The sequence below is a fragment of the Lolium perenne genome, chromosome 4 (genome assembly GCF_019359855.2).
Source record: "Lolium perenne isolate Kyuss_39 chromosome 4, Kyuss_2.0, whole genome shotgun sequence".
In the NCBI taxonomy this organism is placed as follows: domain Eukaryota; kingdom Viridiplantae; phylum Streptophyta; class Magnoliopsida; order Poales; family Poaceae; genus Lolium; species Lolium perenne.
Window position 1 is genome coordinate 325,186,575 of NC_067247.2, and position 26,409 is coordinate 325,212,983.

The window sequence follows — 26,409 nt, forward strand, 5'->3', positions numbered from 1 at the left end:
CGCATCATACCTTCCTCTTGGGGTTCCCAACGAACGTGTGAGTTACACGCCATCACTCCGCCATCAAGCCCCCTTGCTCCTTCACCAAAAAGGACAAGGATTGAAACGATCATTGAGCCTGCCCCTCAATTGGGTAGCTCTTCTACTCCGCTCTTGGATGATGTAAGTGTTTTTTTAATTTTCTTGCCAATATCTATATTTCCTCTATTTGCTTTTTTTATGCCTTCATTCTTTTTTCATGCCAATGTTTCTCTTTCTTTGTTCTTCTTTGACAGCCCATGATCAAAGAGCTTATTCGCATCGGATCCCAATTCGTTGGGTACCGTGAGTATGCCAGCAGAACTGAAGGTAATAACTTTTTTTGCTGTCGTTGTTTCTGACTTCTTGCTCTTGTTTTTTGTCGCAATTTTGACCTTTCTTTTCTACTTTGACAGAGAAACTTGCAGAGGCCAACAAGCTTGCCGACACTCTTGCTCAGAAACTGGAGCAAAGTGAAGCGGCCCGCAAGAAAGCCGAACTTGTTGCTAGCGAAGCCAAAGCAGAGGCTGATGAAGCCAAGGCAAAAGCTGCTAATGTCGAGGAGCTGCAGAAGAGGCTTGAGGATGCTGAAGCTGCATTAAATGAGCACAAAGCCGCACAGGCTGCTCGTGAAAAGGGAATCCTCAAGCGCCTGAATTCGCAAAGTCGGCGCTTCAAAGGTAATTTTATCGATTCCTTCTATTTTTTATAGGACCTGCTTTCTCTTGCTTTTGACCAACGTTTATTTCCTGTGGCAGGCCAAACAAACCAAGAGTTTGATCTGGAGAATCCCGACAATGATCCTCTCCTTGACGCACTTTCTTATCTGGAGTTTCATGGATCCGAAATTCGTGAAGGCGTGGTGAATACTGACGCAGGATTGTCAAAGCTATTCCCCTACTTCTTCCCGAAGAAAGAGGAGCCCAAGACTTTCCTTGCCCTTGCCCAGAACTTCAATTCATCAGAGGACCTTGGGCTGAAAATGCGCCAGGAGAACATGAAGATTGCTGTCGAGAGCACTGTTGCCTTGGTCGCTGACAGCCAACAAACTGTTGACTGGATGAAGGTTGGCGACACCGAGCAGATAGAGCAAATAAAGTGGCGGTCTTTGATCAAGGCAGCCAAGCCCAATACGAAGAAAATCCTGGCCTATCTCGGTATCAAGCCATCTTCAACTCCTAGCTCATCGAGGCCGGAGGTCTAGTTGCATGCCTCTTTGTTTTTTGCTTCCTCTGTCTCTTTTGCCCTTGTCGCCAATTTAGCTGTGGCGACAATTATCCTGGTAGTCCTTTTGGAGAAACTTCTTTTGTAATGTCTATGTAAATTTTTCTAGAAATTAATGAAATTCCTTCTGGCACTATCATTGATCCTGGTGCTTTCTTTTCCAGTTAATATTTGATAACTATTCGACCAATCCTTGTTCTGCCGATGCTTCACCTGCTTCTTCCTTCTCGAAGAAAATACTAGTCGATGATAATCCCCTCGAAGTTCTTCAAGCAAACATTTGTCGGAAGATTTACAAGAACTTCGACAACAACTTCAATCCATGAAGAAACAGACTCTGGCAATGATGGAACAATCTCGAAAAGCATCTGAAGGAGAGAAAATCGCTCTTCAACAGGCAAAGGAGGCCATCGTTGCAAAGGATGCTGCTATTGTTGAGGCTGTTGAAACTTCTTCTCGCGAGAATTATATGCTTCAGCTAATGACTGACGCTAGTTTGGATATGACAGGTATGTTTCCTGCTCATGACCGTGTTGGATGTTGTTCTTTTTTATTCGTTCCTTGATATTTTGTTTGTTGTGCCAGGCTCTTTTCTGGATACTGCTGCCGAAGACCAACGTGTTGAAGCTCGAACCGCTGTTTTGCTGAGACTAGCTGCGCAACATGGATCTAACTTTTGGGTTACTCCTGAGCGTACTCGCCAAATCGTTAGATTTCAAGATCGCGCAGCTCAGGTCCGTGACTTCCTTGACTTCTGTACGAAAACTTTATTCTTAGTTTATGGGACCATGTTTCCTCGGAATAAGATGCCAGAGACCCTTCCAGCTTTAATGGAAAAATTTCGAGATGCTCCTCGAATCCATGGTTTTGTGCGAGCTCAACTTTCTGCTGGCGCTAGGTTTGCCATGATGATGATAAAAATTTGTCATCCAAAATTGCCCATAGATCAAATTGTTCCTACTTGCCTGACAAAAATGGCGAAGAAAAAAGAGAAATATGGGTAAGATTGATGATTTGGTTACTCCTGTTGCCGAAGATATGATGGATGAACTTCTTCGGATGGATTCTGAATTCTTCGTGAAGGGAAGCTATGCCGAGCATAGTACTCGTCCTTCTACTGAGCGAATAACCATAGACCATGTGCTAGGTTTCCCTTGAATACTTTTTCCTCTCCTTGCTGTATTTCCATCATTGATACATTATTGTTTATTTGTAAACACAATCTATATTGTAAAGCTGTTTAACTCTGTATGTTTCCTATTTCAAACCACCGAGCCCCCGAGCCTTTGGCTGGAGTTTATATTGTTTCGAAGATTTTCCCTTCTGTTGTAATAAGACATCTTTGTTGCGAAGTTCTATATTTTTGTTGCGAGGTTCTCGGACCAAAGCAGTAGGATTTTTGACGTGTACACTATATTTATAATTGTTAGCTTCCAATTTTTATATTTGGCGAGGTATTTAGTGTACCAAGGCGAAATATTTTGGTAAGTCTAGTTTGTCTATATTGTTCGTACTTTGAGACTTGAAGGCGTTGAGCCCCCGAGCGTGTCGAAGAATAAGAAATATATCTCCACTATCTTTATTATATTGCAGCACCGCGAGCCCGCCTCATTAAAAACCTTTCCGGCCCCACTCGGTGCCCCGAAAAGGAAAAGAGTGCGTCTAAAAACTCGCGGGTGTTTCAGTACATTGTATTTTTACAGAGAAGGACTATATTTCGACTCTAGGCGTAGAACCGCCTGAGCTGTGCTACGTTCCAGGGGTTTTTCTCGGGAGCCCCCGTCTTCTTGTCCTTGATCCTGTATGCGCCTCCGTCGATGACTTCCGTGACAACGTAAGGCCCCAACCATGGTGATTCGAGCTTCTCAGTACTTTTTTGATTTAACCGCAAGACCAAATCCCCGACCTGAAAGGACCTTGGCCTTAACCGTCGACTGTGGTAGTTTTTGAGGTCTTGCTGGTATTTGGTGACTCGTGAAAGTACTTCATCTCGAGCTTCGTCGAGTGCATCCATATCATCCTCCCGAGCTTTTTGTGATGTTTCTTTGTCATACTCCGTTACTCTTGGAGAATCATGCTCTATTTCAATTGGTAATACCGCTTCGGCTCCGTGGACGAGAAAAAACGGAGTTTCTTGTGTCGCCGTATTTGGTGTTGTTCGGATGCTCCACAAAACACTTGGCAATTCCTCTGGCTAAGTATGTCGAGCTTTTTCGAGTGGCCCTATCAGGCGCTTCTTGAGGCCGTTGCAGATGATACCATTGGCTTTCTCGACTTGTCCGTTAGTTTGCGGGTGCCCAACTGACGCAAAGTGCAATTTAATGCCTACTTCTGCGCAGTATTCCTTGAATTCCTTGGATGTGAAGTTTGAACCATTATCTGTAACAATGCTATGAGGCACGCCAAACCGAAAAACGAGGCCTTTCACAAACTTTATTGCCGACGCTGCATCTGGTGAATTTATTGGCTTCGCTTCTACCCACTTGGTGAATTTGTCGACAGCGACCAGCAAGTACTCATATCCTCCAGGCGAAGCTTTGTGCAACTTGCCCACCATATCGAGTCCCCATTGGGCAAAGGGCCATGACAATGGTATTGGTGTTAGTTCTGCCGCTGGAGAGTGAGGTTTTGCGGCAAACCTTTGGCACGCGTCGCAGGTTCGTACTATTTCCTTGGCATCCTCGATTGCTGTCAACCAATAAAATCCCGCCCAAAAAACCTTGGCTGCAATAGCTCGACTACTTGCGTGGTGACCACATATTCCTTCATGTACATCCTTCAGAATTATTCTTCCTTCTTCGGGTGTGACACACCTTTGCAGGACGCCTAAAATACTTCGCTTGTATAATTCCCCTTTGATCACTGTGAAAGCTTTGGATCGTCGAATAACTCGCCTTGCCTTAACTGGATCGTCGGGTATTTCTTTCCTGAGGATATATGATATATATGCTTGCATCCAAGGAATTTCTACCATCATCACAAGCTCTTGGTCCTCTTCGTCCTCCGTGGTTTCTTTGAGGGGTGCCGAAGTTTTCTCTTCCTTTGCTTTTTTCTGCACCTTTTTCGGCTTCGTGGATCTCTCCGCTATTTCTTCCCAAAATACTCCTGGCGGGATTGGGAGGCACTGCGACCCGATGTTTGCGAGAACGTCGGCTTCATCATTGCTCAATCTACTGATGTGATTTACTTCGCATCCATCAAACAGCTTCTCGAGCTCATTGTACACCTCCTTGTATGCCATCATGCTATCATTGACTGCGTCACATTGGTTCATAACTTGCTGAGCCACCAATTGTGAGTCGCCAAAGATTTTTAGTCGAGTTGCGCCGCAAGCTTTCGCCATCTTCATCCCGTGTATGAGGGCTTCATATTCTGCTTCATTGTTAGATGCGTTAGGGAACGTCATCCGAAGGACGTATTTCAACTTGTCGCCTTCAGGTGATATAAGTACTACCTCGCGCCAGCTCCTTCTACTCTCTTGGACCCATCGAAGTTCATGGTCCAAGTTCTCGACAAATCTGGGGTCCCGTGTTTTGTAGCTCCATCCACTCGCAATGAAATCGCGTAACTTGCGACTTGATTGCCTTTCTTTTTCATACGTGATGTCCCGAGGGGAAAGTTCTATTCCCCAAAGGGAGACACGCCCGTAGCTTCCGGATTGTTCAAGATATTTGAAAGAGGTGCTTCGTTGACTACTATTATCGGGTGTGCCGAAAAATAGTGGCGCAACTTCCTTGCCGTTGCAATTACTCCATATGCTAGTTTCTGGTACTGCGGGTACCGCTGTTTGGAAGGCGATAAAACTTCACTGATGAAATATACTGGCCTTTGCACTCCATGGAGTTTTCCTTCTTCTTCTCTTTCAACAACTAGCACCGTGCTAACCACTTGGGGCGTGGCTGCAATATACAGCAGGAGAGGTTCCTTTTCCTTCGGCGCCACCAAGATTGGTGGTGTCGAGATTGTGCGCTTCAAATCCTCGAAAGCTCTGTCGGCCTCTTCGTTCCACTGGAATTTCTCTCCTTGCTTTATCAGAGCGTAAAATGGTAACGCTTTTTCTCCTAACCTAGCGATGAATCTGCTCAAAGCTGCGACTCGCCCAGTTAGCTGTTGTATTTCTTTCAACTTTGTTGGTTTCCTCATAGTTACGATGGCCTGTATTTTTTCGGGATTAGCTTCGATCCCTCTTGCTGATACTAAGAACCCAAGAAGTTCTCCCGCAGGAACGCCAAAGGAGCACTTTGTCGGGTTCAACTTGAGGCAAAACTTGTCAAGGTTGTCGAAGGTTTCCTTCAAATCTTCGATCAGTGTTGACCCCTTCTTTGATGTTATCACGACATCGTCGATGTAGACTTGTACATTTTTCCCAATCAGTGTTGCAAGGCACTTCTGCATCATCCGCTGATATGTTGCTCCCGCGTTTTTCAAACCAAAGGGCATTGTTCTGTAGCAAAACACGCCGTAAGGTGTTATGAACGCTGTTTTGGCCTCATCGTCTTCTTTTAATCTGATCTGGTTATAACCAGAGTATGCATCCAAGAAGGAAAGACGTTCACATCCTGCCGTGGAGTCGATGATTTGATCGATCCTTGGGAGGGGAAAGTGATCCTTAGGACAATGTTTATTGAGACACGTAAAGTCGACGCACATGCGAAGGACTTTCGTGTGTTTCTTTGGCACCATCACTGGGTTAGCTACCCATGTGGCTTCTGTAGATATCTCTTTGATAAAACCAGCTTCTCGTAGTCGATCGATTTCTGACAGCATGGCCTTGCGGTTTGGTTCCGAAAAACGCCGCAAGGGTTGTTTGATTGGTCTCGCTAGTGGATCCAAGTTTAGGTGGTGCTCGGCAAGTTCCCTGGGTACTCCTGGCATGTCAGCTGGACACCATGCGAAGATTTTCCAGTTCTCACGGAGGAACTCGATGAGCGCGCTTTCCTATGCGAGGTCCATGTCGTTTGCGATGGACGTCGTCTTTTTCGGGTCTGTCGGGTGAATCTGCACCTCCTTAGAATTTTTCTCGGTGTTGAAAGTTGATTCTTTATTTGGCCTTCCAACGTCTGGCAGCACGTCGTAGTCAGTCATACTCCTTGACGCCAAATACTCAGCTTGCATCCCGAAAGTTTCTGATATCCAATGAAAATCCTTATCGCACTTATCGGCTAAGGCGAAGCTTCCTTTGACTGTAATTGGTCCCTTCGGTCCAGGCATCCTCCACAACAGGTATGTATAGTGTGGCACCGCCATAAATCTAGCGTATGCTGGTCGTCCCAACAGAGCGTGGTACTGCGACGGAAAGTCCACAACTTCAAATTCCAGCTTCTCGATTCTATAATTCTCTCGGGTTCCAAACTGAACGTCGAGATTGATCTTCCCCAATGGATAACTTGGTTTCTCCGGTGTGATACCATGGAACCTCGTGTCTGTTGGCTTCAAGTTTGCTAGGGATATGTTCATCTTCCTCAATGTATCTGCATACATAAGGTTTAAACTGCTGCCGCCGTCTATGAACACTCGAGAGACATCAAATCCCGCAATAACTGCTGGTAAGATAAGTGCTGACTGTCCTGGTCGAGGAACTTGCTGCGGATGATCTGCTATGGTGAAGCCAATATCTTGCCCTGACCAATTAAGATACTCAACTGTTGGTGGAGGCATTTTTTCTGCCATGAACACCTGTCGTGAGATTACTTTCTGAGCTCTGTTGGATGGCCTTCCCTTCTGAATCATCGACACCGCTCCGTTGGAGTTAGGATCAACGTAAGGTGGTGGTGGAGGTGCTGCCGCTATTCTGAGCTGATGTCGATTGTCTTCTGTAATCGCGGGGGGAGGTGGCAAGTGAATCTCGCTCCTAGGTTCTCGAGGATTTCTCTGTGCTGCTCGAGCGTTAGCGTGCTCTGCCCACCTTAACATTGCCTGGAAATTGCGACAATCTTTCTGCAGATGTCCTGACTGTCTTTTTCCGTTGCTATCGAGGAAAAAGTGCATCTGACACGGCCCGTTCATCATCTCTTCGGGAGACACGAAAGGCCTCAGGAACCTAGGCCCGCTATTTTGCCTGTTGTTTCGAGAATCGTCTCTATTATCGCCTCGCTGCTCATTGCTTCTCTGATAATCATCTCTGTTGTTTCCTCCTGTGTTTGCCCGAAAATCTGCCGAAATTTGTCCTGGAGCGTCATAGTTCGGGTACTGCCGAGGAAATCGTCGCCTCGGTTGATAATTTCGACCACGATCCTCCTCTGGCGACCTGTGCCGTTTGTTGTCTACGGCATCTTCTCCATCTGCCCATCTATTTGCTATTTCCATTAACGCGGATACTGTCTTTGGGTTGGTCCTTCCCAAGTCTTCGACAAAATCTCCACGCCTGATTCCTGCGACAAATGCATCTATCGCTCTCTCGTCAGATATATTTTCAGCCGAGTTTTTGATGATGTTCCACCTTTGGATATATTTTCTCATTGACTCGTCTGGCTTTTGTCGACATGCTCTCAACTCCTCCAACGACGCAGGTTTTTTGCATGTGGACTGGAAGTTCTTGACAAACACGTCCTCGAAGCTTTCCCAGCTATCGATAGATCCTGGAGGAAGTTTCTTTATCCAAGATCGTGCGGCTCCACTCAAATGCACCTGGATGCTTTGCATAGCTGTTGCCCTGGTTCCTCCTGTGAGCTTCACCGTCTCGAGATAATCAACTAGCCGTCCCTCCTGGATCTTGAAGGCCGTCGAATTTCTTGAAGTTGTCGGGTAACTTGAATCCTGAAGGGACTCGAGTTTTTCGGACTCTCCTCGTGAAGCACGGCAAGCCACACATATCCTCGTCGTTAAGCTCTGGGGATTGCCGATGTTCCCTTCTGCTTTGCCGCGCTCTGTCGACCCTTGCTTGTGCTGCCGTGTCTCTTGCTCCACTTGGTCCTTCAGGGGCTGCCGCTGCTGCTGCTGCAGGTCGTGGACTATTTTGCCTTGCCGCTCCTTCGGGAGGCGTTGATACAAACGCTGTCCCCATAGCTCCAACTCCTGCTATCGCCATATTGTATAATGTTTCCCTTGGATCTCCTGGAGGTGGTTTAGATGCAAGGATAAAAGCATGTGTCGCCATATACCCAGCCTCTGGTGTCTTAGGGATGATGTTTCCTCTTGTATCTATCGACATAAAGGACATGTCGAGGTTTTGGACCAAGTGCTCTCTCTCTGCTTCGGGTATGTGTTGTAACCTTGATCTTGCTCTGTTCCGAGCCTCCCTGTGGCTATCACCCGAAGTTCTAGATTGTCGACTCAGATCTGCTCTTCTCCTGCTGGATGCAGAAGCTGCCTCCTTTCTTCTGTTTAACTCAGCTGTCTGTTTTTCCAATTCTCTTGCAGCTCGTGCGAGCCTATATTGATATGCTTGCAATTCCTCTGGCGTGGCTGTGGTGGCCATTGGTTCTGAGCCGTCCATAGCTCTCGCGGCTCTATCCCATGCTGCTTGCGGGAGTTGAACTCTGTGTCGCGGCTGTGGCCCGACGTATTTGTTGCCCAAGCCTCGTCGCAGATCGGAGGGATCGACGTATGGATTTCCCAGATCGTCGAAAGCCTCAGATGTTTCCTCTTGGTCGTTGCTTGGCTCTCCAATGACATAAATCTGATGATATTTTGTGTTCAGATCTATGTTGGGTTTGGTGACACCATCATTGAGATTGGTGAAGACCTTTCCCACTGTAGTAGATTTGTCGATGAAGTCGTAACTGTCGACACTGCTTGAGCCATCGCTTATATATGAGTCCACAGATGACTCAAACGACATGTCGCTGAAGATTTTGGCGAGTTTCTCTCTTGCCCTGATGCTGATGTAGCGCGACGACGAAGTTTCTTCTTCTCCTGATTCGGTTGACGATGTATAGCTTGAAAAATCGGAATCGACCGCCGACGATCCCGACGAAATCGGAATTTCGACACGATACGATCCTTCCTTCTCGACGCGAAAGCGAAACCTTCCGATCGTCATCTCCATAGGCTCCGCCAGATACGCATATGCATCCAAACGGGAGGGTGGGTGAGGAACAAAATCGACAGGACCAGCAGCGATCTGTTTACCTCGATCCATTGCGTTGCTTGCGGTTGATGATGTCGAAGATCTTGAACGTGCCATCGAGATCAGATCCTTACGCCTCTAGTTCCCACAGACGGCGCCAATTGACAAGGTATTAACTTGTCAATGCCTATGGATTGTAGGCTAGGGTTTAGTTGGAAGTAGAGGGCAAGTAGATCTCGAAGGTTTCAGCCGAAAAGTACTCGACGATTATGAAAACTAGGGTTTGTAGACAATGATTCGATGATCTCTGCGTCCCTCGACTCCCCCTTATATAGGAGGCGGAGCCGAGGGATTCGTGCTGTACAAGTTACAGAGTCCGGGAAGGTTTCTAACTCATCCCGCAAGATTACAAATAAGACTTTCTATTACACCTCTAACTTTCCTTAATACTATCTTGGGCTTCCGAATCTTCTTATTCTTCGGGTAGTGGGCCTTCAGTAAACCCCGGGTACTATCTTCGGCAGGCCCATTTGGGATGCCTATGTCACCCACCCAATCTATTTACTTTGTTTATTGTCTTGCTTTATTTTATTTTCTGTCTTGTTTGCTTTCTTTATATCAAAAACACAAAAAAATTAGTTACTTGCATTTAATTTATTTTGTTATCATGTCTAGTCCTGTACTTGTTACTCTGTCACCTGAGGAATTGATCGTGACTTTTAAACAAGGGGATGAGGAGAGTTTTAAAGAAGCTTGGTCTAGAATTTTTGATTCTTATGGTAAAACTGAACCTAAAATGACTCTAAGCCTGCTTCTTAGTAACTTTTATTTTGGGCTTATTCTTCGCTATAGATATGCTTTGGATGCTGTAGTGGGAGGAGATTTCCTTCACTGCGATGGGGATGAAGCTTTTAATACCATAAAAAAATTGGTTGCATCATCTAGCTCAGCTAATAAATTTGATTCATCTCTTGCTAGCATTCATGATAGATTAAACACTCTCGAGACAAATATATCTTGTTTAAAAGAAGGGTATAATCAGATTCGTGAATATTATGATTATGTTCCAGTAAGCTTTGAACCTTCGATGTGGGTCCCTACTATTAAGGTTGCTATTTGTGGTGAAACTTTTTATGCCCGTTGTGATATTATGTCTGAGTTTTGCCTTATGCCTAAAAATATTTGTGAATCTTTGAAACTTTGGGGACTTACTGAAGGTGGAGAAGGAATAACTCTTGCTGATAATTCTGTTATAATTCCTAAGGGGATAGTTGAAGGTGTGTTCACAACCTTTCTTGGAAGAACGGTATCCACTGATTATCTCGTTATTGAATGTGTAGGGACAGGACAAATCACACTTGGAAGATCCCTGCTGAAACTCTTGGGAGCAACCGTAGATGTGGGAAAAGGCACTCTAAATTTTACCTCTACACCCGGATGCGGTCATGTATTCCCTAGACCAAAGAGTAAGAATAAGAGTAAGAGGGGTAGGCGTAAAGCCCTTGGTAATAATGTTGATGCTTCTTCTCTTGATGTTACTTGATTTTCACTTTCTGCGCCTAGCTAAAAGGCGTTAAAGAAAAGCGCTTATGGGAGACAACCCATTATTTTATTTCTGCAATTTTTGTTTTATATTTGAGTCAAGGTGCTTGTTACTACTATAGCAATACCTTTGTATCTTTATTTTATTGCATTGTTGTGCCAAGTAAAGTCTTTGATAGAAAGTTGATACTAGATTTGGATTTCTGCGCAGAAACAGATTTTTAGCTGTCACGAATTTGAGTTTTTCTCTCTGTAGAAGAATCGTAAAATCCTGAAAAAATTCATGAGTAATCCTCAGATATGTACGCAACTTTCGTTCAATTGGAGCTTTTCCATCTGAGCATGTTAAGTGCCTCAAAAAAATTCGTCTTTACGGACTGTTCTGTTTTGACAGATTCTGCCTTTTATTTCGCATTGCCTCTTTTACTGTGTTTGAGTGGATTTCTTTGCTCCATTAAATTTCAGTAGCCTTGGGTAATGTCCAGAAGTGTTGGGAATGATTGTGTCCTTGCTGAACATGTGAATTTTTGATTATGCACTAACCCTCTAATGAGATTGCTTTTAGTTTGGTGTGAAGGAAGTTTTCAAGGATCAAGAGAGGAGGATGATATAATATGATCAAGAAGAGTGAAAAGTCTAAGTTTGGGGATGCCCCCGTGTTTCATCCCTGCATATTTCAAGAAAACTCAAGCGTCTAAGCTTGGGGATGCCCAAGGCATCCCCTTCTTCATCAAACTTATCAGGTCACCTCTAGTGAAACTATATTTTAATTCTGTCACATCTTATGTGCTTTACTTGGAGCGTCAGTGTGCTTTTATTCTCGTTTTGTTATTTAAGTTTTCTTAATAAATCGGATCCTAACATGCTTATGTGGGAGAGAGACACGCTCCGCTTTTTCATTTGAACACTTGTGTTCTTCGTTTTATCTTTCATGTTCATAGCGAAAGCTAAAAACCGCTGCACTTATTGTTATTTGGTTGGAAACAGAAAATGCTTCATGTGGTAATTGGTATACTGTCTTGAATAATTTGATACTTGGCAATTGTTTTGAGCTCTCAAGTAGATCATGTTTAAGCTCTTGCATCATGTAGTTTAAACCTATTAGTGGAGAACTACCGTAGAGCTTGTTGAAATTTGGTTTGCATGATTGGTCTCTCTAAGGTCTAGATATTTTCTGGTAAAAGTGTTTGAGCAACAAGGAAGACAGTGTAGAGTCTTATAATGCTTGCAATATGTTCTTATGTAAGTTTTGCTGTACCGGTTTATACTTGTGTTTGCTTCAAACAACCTTGCTAGCCAAAGCCTTGTACTGAGAGGGAATGCTTCTCGTGCATCCAAAATCTTGAGCCAAAACCTATGCCATTTGTGTCCACCATAACTACCTACTATGTGGTATTTTTCTGCCATTCCAAGTAAATACTTCATGTGCTACCTTTAAACAATTCAAGACTTTATTACTCCTTATTTGTGTCAATGTTTTATAGCTCATGAGGAAGTATGTGGTGTTTTATCTTTCAATCTTGTTGGGCAGACTTTCACCAATGGACTAGTGGCATATACATCCGCTTATCCAATAATTTTGCAAAAAGAGCTGGCAACGGGGTACCCAGCCCCAATTAATTAACTTTCATTAATAATTTTCTTCACATGTTTTGCCCTGATTTATCAGTAAGCAACTTAATTTTGCAATAGACACTCCTCCATGGTATGTGAAATGTTGGAAGGCACCCGAGGATTCGGTTAGCCATGGCTTGTGAAAGCAAAGGTTGGGAGGAGTGTCATCCATAAATAAAATTAAAGTACGTGTGTAAACAAAAGAGAAGAGGGATGATCTACCTTGCTGGTGGAGATAACGTCCTTCATGGGAGTCACTCTTTGAAAGTCTGTTTGACAAGGGGGGTTAGAGTGCCCACTATCATTCGTTGACAACAACAAACACCTCTCAAAACTTTAGTTTTATGCTCTCTATATGATTTTAAAACTTGAAAAGCTCTAGCACATGATTTAATCCCTGCTTCCCTCTGCGAAGGGCCTTTCTTTTACTTTATGTTGAGTCAGTTTACCTACTTCTTTCTATCTTAGAAGCAAACACTTGTGTCAACTGTGTGCATTGATTCTTACATGCTTACTTATTTCACTCATCATATTACTTTGTGTTGACAATTATCCATGAGATATACATGTTGATAGTTGAAAGCAACTGCTGAAACTTAAATCTTCCTTTGTGTTGCTTCAAAACCTCTTATTAAGAATCTATTGCTTTATGAGTTAACTCTTATGCAAGATTTTTTGATGCTTGTCTTGAAAGTACTATTCATGAAAAGTTTTTGCTATATGATTCATTTGTTTAGTCATTATCTTTTTGTTAGCAAACTATAGACCATTGCTTTGAGTCACTTCATTCATCTCATATGCTTTACAATAGTATTGATCAAGATTATGTTGGTAGCATGTCACTTCAGAAATTATTCTTTTTATCGTTTACCTACTCGAGGGCGAGTAGGAACTAAGCTTGGGGATGCTTGATACGTCTCCAACGTATCTATAATTTCTTATGTTCCATGCTAGTTTTATGACAATACCTACATGTTTTATTCATACTTTATAATATTTTTATGCATTTTCTGGGACTAACCTATTAACAAGATGCCACAGTGCCAGTTCCTGTTTTCTGCTGTTTTTGATTTTAGAAAAGCTAGTTTACAAATATTCTCGGAATTGGACGAAACAAAAGCCCACGGCCCTATTTTCCACGGAGTGTTCCAGAAGACCGAAGAAGAGTCGAGGAAGGCCAGCAGGGGGCCCACACCATATGTCGGCGCGGGGGCCCCCACTGCCGCACCGACCTATGGGGAGGGAGCCCCCTGGCTCCCCCGACGCTGCCCCTTCGCCTATTTATTCCTTCATCCCCGAAAACCCTAGTACCGAGAGCCAAAATACGAGAACAGTTCCAGAGACGCCGCCGCCGTCAACCCTATCTTGGGGGGTTCAGAAGATCTCCTCCGGCACCCTGCCGGAGAGGGGAATCATCACCGGAGGGCTCTACATCACCATGCCCGCCTCCGGACTGATGCGTGAGTAGTTCATCCTTGGACTATGGGTCCATAGCAGTAGCTAGATGGTTGTCTTCTCCTATTGTGCCATCATGTTTAGATCTTGTGAGCTGCCTATCATGATCAAGATCATCTATTTGTAATGCTACATGTTGTGTTTGTTGGGATCCGATGAATATGGAATACTATGTCATGTTGATTATTGATCTATCATATATATGTTGTTTATGATCTTGCATGCTCTCCGTTGCTAGTAGAGGCTCTGGCCAGGTTGATACTTGTAACTCCAAGAGGGAGTATTTATGCTAGATAGTGGGTTCATGTCTCCATTGAATCTGGGGGAGTGACAGCAACCCCTAAGGTTGTGGATGTGCTGTTGCCACTAGGGATAAAACATCAATGCTTTGTCTAAAGATATTTGTATTGTTTACATTACGCACAGTACTTAATGCAATTGTCTGTTGTTTGCAACTTAATACTGGAAGGGGTGCGGATGCTAACCCGAAGGTGGACTTTTTAGGCATAGATGCATGCTGGATGGCGGTCTATGTTCTTTGTCGTAATGCCCTAAGTAAATCTCATAGTAGTCATCATGATATGTATGTGCATTGTTATGCCCTCTCTATTTGTCAATTGCCCAACTGTAATTTGTTTACCCAACATGTTATTTATCTTATTGGAGAGACACCACTAGTGAACTGTAGACCCCGGTCCATTATTTTACATCTGAAATACAACCTACTACAATCATTGTTCTCTTTTGTTTTCTGCAAGCAAACATTATTTTTCACACCATACGTTTAATTCTTTGTTTTCAGCAAGTCGGTGAGATTGACAACCTCACTGTTAAGTTGGGGCAAAGTAGTTTGATTGTGTTGTGCAGGTTCCACGTTGGCACCGGAATCCCTGGTGTTGCGCCGCACTACACTCCTTCACCAACAACCTTCACGTGATCTTCATCTTCTACTGGTTCGATAACCTTGGTTTCTTACTGAGGGAAAACTCGCTGCTGTACTCATCATACCTTCCTCTTGGGGTTCCCAACGGACGTGTGCTTTACCGTCACAAGCAGCGTCATGCCTCCCTTGCGGCCACAACGATCGCCAAGGTCACTGAAGAAGTCCAGGGCTGCCACCCCGGGGGAGGAGGGGTTGGGAGGGCGGTGGCGGCTATGGTTTCGCCCGAGCCGCCCCCTAGGAAGCGAGTGTTTGGTTCTGACCGTCATAGGAAGGGGAAATGGAGAATATATTTGGGAATTTGAGGTTTTGAAGAGATGTGGTTGAAAGGCTATTTTTTTAATCATGGACGATTTTCCGCAAAATAACTAGCCGCCACATGCGCATGGCATTTGACGGCTTGTCATGCTGCGTGTCGGCACTGGCCGATTTCGACCTGTTTAAACCTGCATAGTAAGTTTTTTTTTTGAAATTCATTCGGGTTGAAACCCGACAAGCTGCTATTAATACTGGAGTACAAAGAGACCCTGAGAGATTCACAAATTACATAGGGGCCTAAAATATACAAAGAGGACCCTGAAGAAAAACATTAAACGCAATCCAGTCCTCTGTCTTCCTCCTCCAGATCGGGCTCGACCAACGGACTGCGGATTCATCTCCAGGGACACACCACTTGGCGATGAAGCGCAGGAGAACACCGATGGGCAGAGCAGAGCAGCGACGGAGCGGCAGCCCTACTGCCATTCAGTCCGACGCCAGAAGCATCGGAGAAGAGCTCCAAGACGAAGTCACCTCCACCAACAAGCCACCCCCGCAAGCCAGCCACCACCATGAGGGCTAGCAAGCGAGAGAGAGAGAGGCAGCGACGACCAAAACTGCGCCATCAGCACAAGAGAGAAGCCCAGTTGCATGACACCTTCCACCCCCTCGCCTCCACGGCCGGCCGGGCCGAAAGAAATCAAGCGGCTTACCTCCTTGCCCACCTCCCGCGCCACCATGGCCGGCCAAGGAAACAAGGAGGCCATCTTCTCTCCAGCTGACGGCTCCTAGGCACCTTATCGAAGAGCTTGGCCGCCGACGAACTCCAGACAAGATCCACCACGGATCTGGATAGATGTTGCCGACGACGGGCCACCTGGTGCTGCGCCAGAGCACCAGAGAGACACTCCGCCCTAGCCACCTCCAGATCAAGCCGTTGACGCCAACTCCGACCACACGCCCTCACCACCATGGCCGGCCAGGAGCGGAAGGAGAGGCGTCAAGAGGAGCTTGAAGGAGATGACTGAGGCCTTATTGAAGAGATCGGTCAAGGAGGGGGGCTCTGAACTCCGACCGCCAGAGCAGAGAGCGACGCCGCCAGAACTCGGCCCACTCTGGATCTGGCCAAAACCAGAGCTTCTACTCCTAACCTAGCCGGCAAACCGCCGGGAAACTACTCCTAATCTAGAGAACTACTACTGGCACCTCACCTCCGCCACCTCCGGCCGGCAACGCCGCCGGAGGGGCTCGGGATCGGCCCAGATCTCACGGAGGAGGCTCTGGCTACTGTAGCGAGACGAGAGAGGGGTTGGGGGAAAGTCAGGATTCCTGCATTGTAAGTTGGTGGAGCAGCTTCCTGTTGGTAGTTCTTGGACTAAAATGCATCCACCACACAAGTTGTGTACTTCGGGTGTAATTACCGTTTCTTCCTGCATTCTGAGCAGTTTGCAACTACAATGCGACATCTGGACTTTTTCTCGGCAACAAGTTCATCACGCCGAAGTCAATTGCAAAAATATGTGCCCAGCTACTTTATCGCTTCTTTTTGGAAATCATCTTGTGATTAAAGACAAGCATATGCCGGTCACACAAGTAATGAGTTGAACAAAAAACAGGACCACTGGTTCTTTTGAGCAACCCCGCTGCTAAATAAACTGTGCCCCATATTTTGGTGTTTGCCACGATCACTCATTCTGTTTGGTCATGACACACGACATCGAAATGCTCTACCAGCTCACACCCAGCAGCAGGATGAATAGGGAAAAGGATGCCACATTCCACGTGATTGACAAAAGTAGCAGATTGGTGACGAAAGAGATCAAAAGGCAACTGCACCTTTTCAATGAAGTTTGAACATGAGCACAACAGCAAGATGGACGGCCTTTTGTTTCTAGACTCTGAATGGGCAAAAAGAGAATAGATGAGAGCCGGGAGACCAAAAAGAGAAAGGAAAATAGGATAAGATAAAGTGATTGGACTAGGGCTATACGGACAGTACAAAAACATTGAGCCAAATTCTCACTTTTAATCCCAAAGGTGCTACTGTACTTTGTATTGTGGGAATTTTGAATCTGAAACTAACAACACTTGTGCAAGAAAGTATCGATAGCAGAACATGATATTCCAGGTCAGAAAAATACCACTCCTTCCAGTCCAAGATACCTGTCATGGTTTTAGTTCAAAATTTCGTATTTTTAAGCCAGCATTGACAATGGAATCAATGCATACACTAATAATCAGTACATCATACAGATTAGTACATCTGAATCGACAGATCATAAATTGTAACTATAGCACACATCTGTTCAGCTCAACGAGCAGCTCTACAACAAGCACCTTATAAGCTAATCCCCCAAAGTTTCAAACATCACCTGGGGATCTTTGCATACTGCTAAAGTAGCATCTTACATAAAGAAGAAGGAAAAAAAAAACACAGCAGCTGTGGCAACTGGAAGAAGAATCTGTAGCCATCATCTTGAATCCTATGATACAATCCTACCATCTCAGCCAAAAATCTAATAGCATACATGAGTGTACCTCCTAATTATCGGACCTATCATGACGCCTCCAATATATCTGGAAAAAAGCAAGAAAATTACAACGAAAATATTAGGCTTCATATTAATCTGCAATGGTTGTAGCAGCTGCCAAGTAATTATGCCTTACATCAGCAGTCAGAAAGTGAAGCCACGGCCATCACGGTTTACAAATTTCCATTTGATTTCTCACCATCAAGCTCTTTAAGCTTTTCCTGCAATCATTACGAACATCTCACACATTTAAGGGTGCAACATTAACTCCGAAAGTTCCAGAATGAATGAGGCAATGTGAGGCTAGGGTGATTCAATAGTAGACCTCTGTTAGTAATGTTTACGTAATGTGAGGCTAGGGTGATTCAATAGTAGTAAACAGCTCTGATAAACTACTGTGTAAAAACAAAAGGCAGAGCTTACATGTAAAGTTGTATTTTCTGAAGTCAAGCTATCACACTTCCCCTGAAGTTGTTTCAGTTCTTCTTTAAGTGCACTGTTCTCTTGCTTTAGCAAATCAGCCCGATTGGCTACTTCCTCCCACTCAGCCTGTAGTATAACACCAGTTATCAGGCAACAAATATTTTTAAATGGAAAACTGTAGGGAAGGCCCAGACAGTAAAATGTTCGTCGAACTGAAACATATTTACAGGATAGGGCAGAGAATGGAGGAGAGAAGGAAAAGGTCTCAGAGAAAAATGACCAAGAGCTATGCTAAGATTAAAATTGTCAAAGGCAATAACATAGATTTTTTTTAATAATTGCATTCCTATAGAAAAATTCCTCTATGGTGTCATTGGAACAAAATCCATCGGGATTCGGCCTATTCCATAGGGATTTGGGGGCAAACAAACATGAGGTCTTACCTATATTTTTTTTCTCTTCCGTGTCAACAATTATACGATTTTCCTATGACGTTTCCTGTGTTTTCAGTTCCTATATGAATCCTATGTTATCAGTTTGTGAATGGTTGAAGTTTTGCTATGCTATTCAAAGGTGGTCACCTATATTCTCTCATGTTTTCTTCTCTTTTATTGAAGCAAATATTTGCACAGATCTTATTCTGCAGAAAAATTGGTTATGGCATCTATAAAAGATAATTCTCTGCTACAGAAAACACCAGCTCTATCCTACACTCGGAGAAAAGTTTGCATGCACACATGCATTGCCAAAGATGGCCATACGTACTTAAGAACCAACCCCATGCAGTCCATCCAAATAGGTTCGACCATATATAACTCACTGTTGTTTAGGGTTGATTTAGGTGCATCCCCCAAGTTGAGAACTTCTAGTGGCCAGGTATGGTAGAGCAACTGGGCACCAGATCTGATAGAGGTTATGTCTTTGCAATGGATAATTGGCTTAATAAGTTCTGTCTGAAGTCAATCCTGCGGTATCCTCCCTATCATCCTACATTGCTGCAGCTTTCAACTAGAGAACCATCACTAATGGGTTCTGTTCTCCAACAAACTTGGTCTCTTCTAGATAAGCTTGCTTCCCAGAAGGTGCACATGCTAAAAAAATAACATAAAATGGTTCAGGGGAAATCATGCAAAAAATAAGGACCTGCTTGCGTAATCTTGAGCGGCGAGCTGATTCCCTGTTTGATTGTTTTCGTTTTTGTCTTTTCACTTCACGCTCATCCTACATTAACAAAAAAAAGGTAAAAGGCAGGGTCCTAGAATAAAATAACTATGAGAACCAAAGTCTGAATAGTAACAAACCTGTATGGCTGGATCACTGAGAACGATATCACGCGAATTTGACGAAGGAGCTGATGTTGGTGCGGCAACAGCTTTGCCATGCACGGCTACAGAAGTAGGAGCACCCCAGTAATCCATTCCCATGTTTACACCAGTTGCTGGGCCAGCCATGGGAGGAGGGACAGGCCAATATGGCATCATAGGGTTAACCACAACTGGCCCAGAGGATGCTTGTGTCGGCTCAGCCGCAGCACCCTGAGCAGTGACTCCTTTACTGCTAGCATCTGGCCAAAAGAAGCAATCAGATCATCATAGCTGTTTCCTAACACATGAGAAAAACTTGCCAACTACTATATGTATTTTTTAGAACAAAAACATAGTACTTCTTCAATCCCTTTGTTCCCACTAGGCACTGATTACCAATTTTTTAGTGTTACGCTAGAGGGGATTTTAATTCCTACCATTAGCCTGGCCATGCTCAGAACCATCCTTTGTCTGTGAACCCTGTAGGAAAATCAATCGTTTAAATAGGTCTTAGGTTAGCATGACGACTGTCATAACCAGCAATGTACATGACGAGTAGAGGGTAGCATGCATCCTTCTAGTTTGTCCATCAGCTAGAAGGATAATCATATGTTTCAAACAACATGAAGAACACTAAGAATCATAAATCCCGCAAATAAGATACACCTACCAAGGATGCATGCATCATAAACCTAGATTCACAAATTATGAGGTATCTTACGCTGGAAATGAAGCTGCTGAGGACATAAGGAGAATGACCAACAGTTGATATTAATAGAGTCGAATATAGTAGGTGATGTAACACTACTAATAATCAGTAGTACAGTTGTTAACAGATGCTAGGCATAGGCAAATAATCAAGAATCAACAAAAGGTCTACCATCCGATTTTTCAGGATTGTCACAAAAAATGAAGCTTTATCATTCTTCTAAACCAGGATTCACATTCCTTGATTTGCAAAAGATCTGGATCCCGGCAGAAGCTGACTCGGTTGGTTTCCAACTTGGCTATACAGAATTGGTCTGCAACCCTACCAAATAGCACCTCTAAGTACTGGACCAGCAAGTCCAGGCAATAGTCGAAATCAGAAAGTTTGGTGGTTACTCATTTCACTCAAAGACCTCCTATAACAGAAAGAATGGTGAAACAATAGCACGCATTTTTGGAATCTATATCAGGCTACTAACGAGCTTAAGGGAGATAAACATAAAATGTAAACATGATAACTGACATACACTTTTAGAATTCGTACTGCTTCCTTCAGAATAGCTTCCGCTTCCACTCTCACTGCATATCAGATTGTTGAGGATTCATCACTCATCCATCAGCAACACATGAAATGAATAAAATGAATTACCTTTGTGAAGAACCTTCATTGGAGGATGACGCTAAAGGTTTTGCAGGTGGCGTTTTACTTTTCACTATAGCTACATCCAGACTACCTACGCTTCCCTTGGATCTCTTCAGCGGAGTCTTCCGCTTATTTTTGTTTGACTTATCTGTCTCTGACCCGCCAGCACCAGGTGTCTAATAATGATGAAACAGAGGGTGAAAATTGAACAAGTGAAGTCATATTCAGTAGGATATAATTAAATAATAGCAATAGTTAACAAGTTTAACAGAAATGTCACCAGAACCGGAATATAAGGACACAGCAGGACACAAAAGAATAAACTTTTGAAAAGCACAAAGAAATAGAGCAGCTAAAAGATACCAATCACTTACAGGAGTTTGAACTGTCCCATTTGGTGCTTGAACAGGATATGGGCTATATGGGTGTGAACCCTGACGTGGAAACAGTTAGAGCTATACAGAAGCATGATAAAATTATACAGCAAAGTAAAATGTAAGAGAGTGGACTACCGGTGGCATAGGTGCCTGCTGATATGGTGTGCCTTGGGCATACATCGCTGCATATGGTGGTGTCCCATAAGGAGGCATCATCTGGCACCAGATGAATTCAAATCAAATGTCAAAATACTGATTTCCCCAGACTTTCAGAAGCCATACTAGCTATAGAGGTCCTTCATATGAAAAAACACTAGCAAACCCTATGACCAAAGTTTAAAGGATCTGAATTCTGAATAGCTCGCACATTCATGGAAAAGTTCATGCTACTTTATTACTCATCAACACTCGTGCTACTACTTACACTAGTTCTTGCAGAACAGACTAAGTGATCATAGTTACTAGCCAGCCAGCAGTTACAACATTATGTCGAAGTAACAGCAATTGAACACTACAACTCTAGAGAATGTACCTGTGGACCCCACATATACGGATGCCCCTGATGATTTGGAGCCACGGTTGAGTGAAAATAAGCTGGTGGGGTCATTGGTGCCGTACCAGGGACATTATAGTATGCCTAAAGACGCATACTAATTGTTACGATAATAAAAGTATAGATCAATTGAAAAGGAATGCAGGATGGTCTCATTTTAGGAACCTGAAACTGAGACCAGTCAGGATATGCCGTAGGAGGATTAGTAGGTGTACTCTGTTCATTCTGAAACAAGTGAAATAAAGTAAGTGGGTGCCAATAATTACTCTAGCAGTTTCAGATTGTTAATACAGACCTGTGTTGCCGAAGATTTCTGAGATTTGGCTCTAGTAGCCACATCTCCCTTTCCCATTACTGTAGCCTCTCCTCTAGTCCTCTATTCCTTTCACCCCCTAAATTACAGTAAGGCAGAATTTTCACCTTAAAGCATGAGAAAACAACTTGGGTTGATGGCTATAAGCAACACAGAATAAAGACCATGATAAATAAACAATCATCAATATCAAGAACTCAGATAACATTAACATCATCTCTAAGATAAGAGGCACTCCCTCCGTTCCACATTAGTTGTCGCTGATTTGGATGTATCTATACGCAAAATACGGAGGGAGTACATCGGAAATATCTAGGTCTAAGCTACAAAAAGTAAAGAGGAAAGTCCTACATCCGACATACCAACCAAGCTCACATCTGGATAGTACTGGTGTCCATGGAACTGTATAACTTTACAAGAAAAGCATGTAACATACCAGAGATAGGGTGCTACCATAGCTTTTCAATCAACTACGAAAAACAATAGTTTTAAGAGTCGGCTATAATGAAGAAATGGCAAAATGTGTTTATTACAATTAAAAAGTCATTTGATTATCTCCAATATGGCTTAACATTAGAATATAGTATAATTCATCACCCCATATTCAGCTTGCGAGATTTGGAAGACCAAAAATTGTTATTTCTTGTTTCAAAATAACTTAACTCGACAAATCAACGCAAACAACAGGAAAATTGAAAGACAACACTGATTCACCAATACACCAAATCAGACATACATGAAATAAATCTGTAAGTAAAACGACGAACATATAAAGAAAAGATAGTAGCTTCCTATCCGCAGGCACCTTTGTTCTTTTATATGTCCTCCGTATATGGAGCGGCGGAGTCTGACCAGCCCTGAACACCGGAGAGAAATTTCTTCGTTATTAGTACCATGGAATAAAATTACAAAAAATAGCATAGAATGTATTAGTAACTTTTGCTAAAACTAAAAGAAAAGAAACACCAATTATAACTTAAAATAAACAGTAACTACAATGTTACATACTAGCAATGCACTTGAAGCATATGTATCCATTGCATGATTAAATGTATACCAACAATAATCAATCAAATAGAAGCAGCATAATGCGCATGCTACCCTTAGGGGTCACCACAGACTAGTTTTCACAGAGTTCATCGTCAGAGTCCACACTTGATGTATTTTAACTTCTATAAAATTATATGCATGGAGCACAAGATTGTATAGGCAGGCCATCATGATGGTGAACTTTGAAACCAAAAATCATTAGGCATTTCAGTAATTGTCTTAATTGGACTCCTGCTTGCTCTTAAGTTGTACACTCATGGCAATGAGAACAGGTATAATTGATAGATGCAGACAGTAGTTATTTAAGGTAACAACTTATGGTGCCATCATCATGCAGCACAGCCGGCCAGCTGCATTTAGCATTATGGGGTCTATCATCATTCATCAGCTATTATTACTCTATTCATGAGCCGTAGCTGTCGACACAAAGATTGCAGTGATGCTTTTACCGCTGACTTAACTCCTATATCAATAAACGTGCCGCTGCAAACAAATAGACCCAACTAGAAAAGAGGAACCAAGGCACTTGCATACCTATGTGACCATACAAACTTAGATGAGGGATGAATCTGTCACCATGGTATCTACCTAAGGAATTCACGCAGTGTTATAAAGCTTTCAGTTGTTTACTTGCTTATCGGATAAATTTGTTGGTATGCCAGCTGGACTGGGTTTCTTAATGGTGAGAACACAGGAGCATGAAGGTCATGACCTGGGTTCAATTCCTGGAAGGAGGGATTTGTCTACTTTAAAGGTGTTCCACCTACAAGTGGAGCCTTGCCGCAGCGGTAAAGCTGCCACCTTGTGACCAGGAGGTCACGGGTTCAAGTCGTGGAAACAGCCTCTTGCAAATTGCAAGGAGAGGATGCGTACAAAGACCCCAAGGCGGCTTCGACCATTCCCCGGATCCCGCCCAAAGCAGGAGCTTCGTGCACCAGGCTGCCCTTTTTGAAGGTGCTCCACCTAACTTGCAAATAAATATAATTTCACATATCAAGATGGCTTCCGATGTGCACATTTCACTATTGATGTCAATACTAATATTTTTGTAAAAATAATTGAGTGGTATAGGCGCTCTACCGCCTAAGGAAGCAAAAACCTACAAACACAAGATCATTTAGCTATGACCGTACACACTTAGATGAGGGATGCATCTGTGGCCATGGTATCTACCTAAGGGATTCACACAGTGTAGTATATAGCTTTCAGTCGTTTACTTGCTTATCCGATGAATTCATTGGTATGCCAACTGGACTGGGTTTCTTAATGGTGAGACCACAGGAGCGTGAAGGTCATGACCTGGGATCAATTCCTGGAAGGAGGGGTTTGTCTACTTTAAAGGTGCTCCACCTAACTTGCAAATAAACATAGTTTCACATATCAAGACGGCTTCCGATGTGCACATTTCACTATTAGTGTCAATACTAATATGTTAGTAAAATAATTGAGTGGTCTAGATAATTAGTGCTACAAGAAACCTGGTTCCGTAGCTTATACATATCACTACCTTTGTTAAAAAAAATGCTGAATCGTTTGAGTTCATTATAAAACCTCTGTCCTTTATGTGCCAATATGTTGGTTTCTTATTTTCTGTTTGCCTAGGTTTTCGCGTAAATCGAAGGGGGATTAAATGTCAACACCAACAAAAAAATGCACAACGTGCTTAAAGGGCTGACAACAGTCAACGGCAAGGGGGACCCTCGGTGGCATCATGGTGACACGTAGCAGAGCAAGATGAAGATAGGGATGTCAACCAACTAGAGGTGGTACTTTGGACTTGTTACATGGAACGAACAATCTTGCTCTTTTTTGGATGCCTCCAGCAAGGGTTGAGGCAGGCGATGTTTGATGCTCAACTGATGCAAATTTGAGTGCTACTAAAATGTACCAGAATGATTTCGTGGCATTTTAATGTTCCAGATCAACACAGTGAATACTTTAACCTAAAACCCTCGGCACGTAACTGGTCAAATTTTAGATTTTTTGAATAGTTGCATCATACGACAGCTCGGACAGGGTGAGTACTAAGTTCATGAAGTCTCTAAGGAAAAGTATCTATACTGAATCGTCAAGCAAACTAACTGGTAGAATTTAAAGGCATAAGTTCGTTGTGACTAAGACTAGGCACTTAAAACTGGCCGTAATGAAGACGCCGTGTCGAAGTGATACTACCACTAGACACCAGTAGCCAATACGCGTCAGAACAAAATATAACCTACGGGACAACAAACAACAAAAAACAAGTCAGACGGAGTACCGCAAATCCACGGATCCTCGGCAGCAATTGGACACGACAGTCCACGCAATTGCTCCCGAACACCACGCAGATCTAAGCAGCGCCCTAGGTGGCTCCGAATTCAGGGGCGGATTCGGATTAGATTGCCCGCCGGCGAGAGAGACCAGAGCAAATCCGGCCGAGCTAGGGCTTACCAGCAGATGGGGTCGGCACGGGCGGACGGATCTCCAGTCCGCGCTGCTCCGGCGGGAAGTGGGGGAGGGTGGAAGGCGTCCTTGGAGGCGGCGAGCTTGCTCCGGTGAGAGGAGGCCGCGGAATTGGGAATTCGGGGCGGAGGCGGGCGTGGCGCGTGTATGGAGGACGGGACGGGAGAGAAAATGGTCCGAGCCGAGCGCACTCCCAATGGCAACGTCAGGCAGACAGGGCGAAGAGGAGGGCGCATGATAAAAAGAGGATTTTTAGTGGCGAAGCGTGCTGTTTTACTACTTGCCCAATTTCCTTCCTCCTTTTTCTTATCCTGGGACAGCAAGCAAAAAACCTAGTACTATGGGTTACCTTTTCAAAAAAAAAATCTTTTCTTTTTTGAAAAGGTAAATGATTGGTCAACTTGTAGATTGAGTATACTTATGCACAATTATTTACATTATTATTAGATACCACTATAGCGTGATATTTGGACGGTAGGCTTAGCACGTGACACCCGGCATGTCTCTTTATTTCTCATGTCCCCGCTCTTGCTCTATCTTCTACTCTAACAAAGCCCACTCGAGGTCTGCCCTGCCTTTTTCAATCTGGCTAGTGACACCTTCGATGGTCTAAGTCGGGACGTTGTCGCACTCAGATCACATGTGCCTCTAAGTCGGTGGTCATTTTTTACAAAGTCACAGGAGCAAACTTGATGTTGCCATCATTCTTCTTCTTCCACCATGGTTCCACTTGACTCTTGTTGGCTCTAAAAATATTTATATCCATAGTTGCTAGCGTTTAAAAAATTTGGATGGTAAAATTATATGACTAGGGGTAACATACTAGTACTTTATCGGTCACTTTTTGGTTCCATGTTCACATACTACTTTCTTATCTTGGTGGTTTCTATAGTGCCACAAAACTCCATATACGGTAACATCAGCGAGCCATTAGTTTGTTGGGGATGTAGAGATGAAGATTTCTTCAAGACCATATTGCATTTACTTGTTCTCTTAGGGTTTTACA

The 26,409-nt window shown here is 43.6% G+C and overlaps 1 protein-coding gene across 3 annotated transcripts; it reads right to left on the reverse strand.

The window, feature by feature from the left end:
- Positions 1-17,265: 17,265 nt before the first annotated feature.
- On the reverse strand, positions 17,266-25,630 carry LOC127296345 (bZIP transcription factor 1-A). 3 transcript variants are annotated; one of them, XM_051326405.2, is made up of 16 exons: positions 25,392-25,630; positions 23,674-23,924; positions 22,717-22,768; positions 21,894-21,990; positions 21,764-21,823; positions 21,578-21,682; positions 21,181-21,261; positions 21,043-21,102; positions 20,675-20,844; positions 20,553-20,604; positions 19,755-19,797; positions 19,315-19,577; positions 19,157-19,234; positions 18,014-18,139; positions 17,727-17,811; positions 17,266-17,636 (listed from the first exon to the last, which is right to left on the reverse strand). In XM_051326405.2, the coding sequence occupies exons 4-15, from the start codon at positions 21,948-21,950 to the stop codon at positions 17,764-17,766; spliced, it is 1,143 nt and encodes a 380-aa protein (XP_051182365.1). In that variant the 5' UTR covers positions 21,951-21,990; positions 22,717-22,768; positions 23,674-23,924; positions 25,392-25,630; the 3' UTR covers positions 17,266-17,636; positions 17,727-17,763. The 3 variants fall into 3 exon arrangements, with proteins under 3 accessions (XP_051182365.1, XP_051182364.1, XP_071675468.1); XM_051326404.2 differs by lacking the exon at positions 23,674-23,924; XM_071819367.1 differs by lacking the exons at positions 23,674-23,924; positions 25,392-25,630 and adding an exon at positions 25,219-25,242.
- Positions 25,631-26,409: the final 779 nt, after the last annotated feature.